Genomic DNA, 2,948 nt, shown 5'->3' on the forward strand with positions numbered 1-2,948 from the left:
TGATCAGATTAAGGGTATGTGCTACCACCGCCTGGAATTCTGCTTATGGCTTGCTATATGACCTCACTATGTGACCTCTGATCCCCAGGCAAACTTTATTTATTAACATACAAATAAAATCACATTTCAGCACAGTTAAAATATGACCACAGACTCTTAAGTTAGTGTTGCCATTAAAAGTGTTGTCCAAGATTTGCCTTAGTTGTACTAGAATCAGAAATTCACATCAAGATGGAAAGGCACATCAAGATACCAACTCAGGTCCTCATGAACACACAACAAGTTCTGGAAGAAATTGAGCCATATTTCCATCCCTATAAATCAAATGACTTAATGTTTACCAGGAAAATTAAACAATCTCCTCCACATTTTCCCAATGGCATTCTTCATTTCTTTATTCCTGAAAGTGTAAACTATGGGATTCAGCAATGGTGTCAAGACATGAGAAAATACAAGAACATTTTTCTCCAATGATAATGCAGAATTATTTCGTGCATATATTAATACGCATGGAACAAAGAACAAAAGCACGACAGTAATGTGGGATCCACAGGTGGAGAGAGCTTTACGCCGCCCTTCAGAGCTGTGAGATCTCAGAGAGAACAAGATGACACCATAAGAAACAACCAATAAAGAAAAAATAATGATGCAGAAAGCCCCACTGTTGGCAAACACTAAAATGCCAAAAATATGTGTGTCAGTGCAGGCAAGCTTTAGTAACGGGAACAAGTCACATATGAAATGATCAATAAAATTGGGTCCACAGAAGGGCAGCTGCAATGTGAAGATAATTTGTATGATAGAATGCAAGAAGCCTCCTGCCCAGGCCACCCCCACCAGAATGCCACACACCCTCCTGTTCATTATGGAAGAATAGTGAAGGGGCTTGCAAATGGCCACATAGCGGTCATAGGCCATGGCTGACAGAACAATCACTTCTGCCCCAGGGAAGAAGTGGACAGCAAATAGCTGTGTCATGCAACATTCAAAAGAGATGGTCTTTCTCTCATAGAAGAAGTCTATAATCATCTTGGGTGTGATTACAGAAGAAATGCATGCATCCAAGAAAGATAGAAAAGACAAAAAGTAGTACATGGGGATACCAAAGAGTGTGGGACTGCACACAATTGTTACCATAATTAACATGTTGCCCCCAATAGTAAAAAGGTAGACCAACAAAAAGAAAACAAACAATATTTTCTCAACTTTTGGGTTCTGTGAAAGTCCCAGAAGTATGAACTCAGTGACAAAGCTCTGGTTTAGCATGATTCTTGAGAAAAAGACAAAATAAATGAGTTCACATAAACCTGCAAATATGAGAAAGAATTTCTTTATGTATTTTAATATTATCAACAACAAATAAAATAATGCAAAATGCTCAGGACTCAACTTTCTTGTCAACAGTATGTGGCAGGAGATAATATAACTATTTTTTGTGCAAATGTTAGTAAAGATATTAAGATCAAATTAACAAAACTATCATTAACCTGGTGACTTTGGAGACATAGGTCCCAGCACACATGACTACTTAATAGACTGAACACGATGATGATTGAGATATTTTATCTCAGTGAGAACTTCAGAGTAGTGATTGTTTTTCTAAAGTCTACTTCTCTATATAATCATTCAAGCATTTATTATTTTCTTTATTTATGCATGAGGAATCTTGATAAGACAAGAGGGTAGATGATGAAGGAATAGAAGCCAATGGATCAATGACCTACAAATGAAAATTGGTGAAAATCACATTGGTGAAAAAGAGAAACTTCATCGTGAATATAATGTCTGGTCTTGAGACTTAATTACTTACCTATTATGTATACAATAAAAATTTGATAGAGTAAGACATATGGCTTGAAATTCATATGAATTTTCTATAAAACATGATGATTAAAAAACTTATCTTCATATCACCAAAGATCAAGAAGAGGGTCAAGTTGAAAATGTCTAAATAAGACTCACATCAACATGCCATTAATTCTTCCAGTTGAAAACTCTTTCAATAGAAAACTCTTTAATAAAACATATATGTAAATATTCTAGCTCTTGAATTCATTTTTCCTAGGTAGATGCAGCTTTAAAATGTTATAGATTTCTCTCTTCTATATGTACAACAGAAATGTATTCATAAATTTTTTTTCTGTGAATTTTAAAATACATATATGTATACATGTGTATACATACATGTGTAACTTCATATATGTACATATATATGCATATAGCAAAACGTGAGTAAGAGAATAATGTGTCTATATGAAAAAGCAAAATGATTGATATTAATGACTATCATGTAGAGGTAACAAACAAATTTTACATGTAAGTAAGTCTATCCTCTGAAGTTTCTTACATTTGACAATGCATTGTTCCTGAGGAGGAAAAATCACTCTATTGAGGATAGGGCCACTAGTAGGTTTCCAATGTTCCACTGAAAGGCACCATACCCTTCGAAGCAGCACTAATTGATTTAGTGGGTTCAGCAACAATGACAAAAATAAAATAGAGAGGAGGTCTTTGCTGTTAATATATTGATACATTTCATTGTATACAGTAAGAAAATCTCATCTATAAAGCAAGTATTAATGAATATAAAACAGACAAAATAAAACATTATGTAGATAGAAAAATTGTTCACTTTCTGTTGTCAAATAGTATGAAAATAGCTTTATGTGTAAGAGTCACGTACCATGAGATGAACTGTCAGACATCAAGGTTTCAGGTCCACAGAAGATAAACAAATGGCTCTTTATCATAAAGGGAGTGTTGAGAAAGCTTGATGTAGCTCAAGTTGGCTTCAAAGTAAGCATTTACACTAGGATGACCTTAATCTCCTGATCATCACTCCTCCACCTCCAAGTGCTAGGATTGCAAGATGTGCCACCACAACCTGCCACATCAATAGTTTTATAAAGGTATTATTCACACTGTAAGTCAACAAGAGCATGTGAGTA

At 34.8% G+C, this 2,948-nt stretch overlaps 1 protein-coding gene across 1 annotated transcript; it reads right to left on the reverse strand.

Annotated features, from left to right (window-relative positions):
* Positions 1-330: 330 nt before the first annotated feature.
* Positions 331-1,266, reverse strand: LOC131908328 (olfactory receptor 4C15-like). Its single transcript, XM_059259381.1, has one exon. It carries the CDS (start codon positions 1,264-1,266, stop codon positions 331-333), a length of 936 nt encoding a protein of 311 aa, XP_059115364.1.
* Positions 1,267-2,948: the final 1,682 nt, after the last annotated feature.

The sequence above is a fragment of the Peromyscus eremicus genome, chromosome 4 (assembly GCF_949786415.1).
Source record: "Peromyscus eremicus chromosome 4, PerEre_H2_v1, whole genome shotgun sequence".
Taxonomy (NCBI): Eukaryota; Metazoa; Chordata; class Mammalia; order Rodentia; family Cricetidae; genus Peromyscus; species Peromyscus eremicus.

Bases quoted from the DNA above. Each gene is read 5' to 3' on its own strand.
- LOC131908328 (XM_059259381.1), bottom strand. From the start codon at position 1,266: ATGCTAAACCAGAGCTTTGTCACTGAGTTCATACTTCTGGGACTTTCA.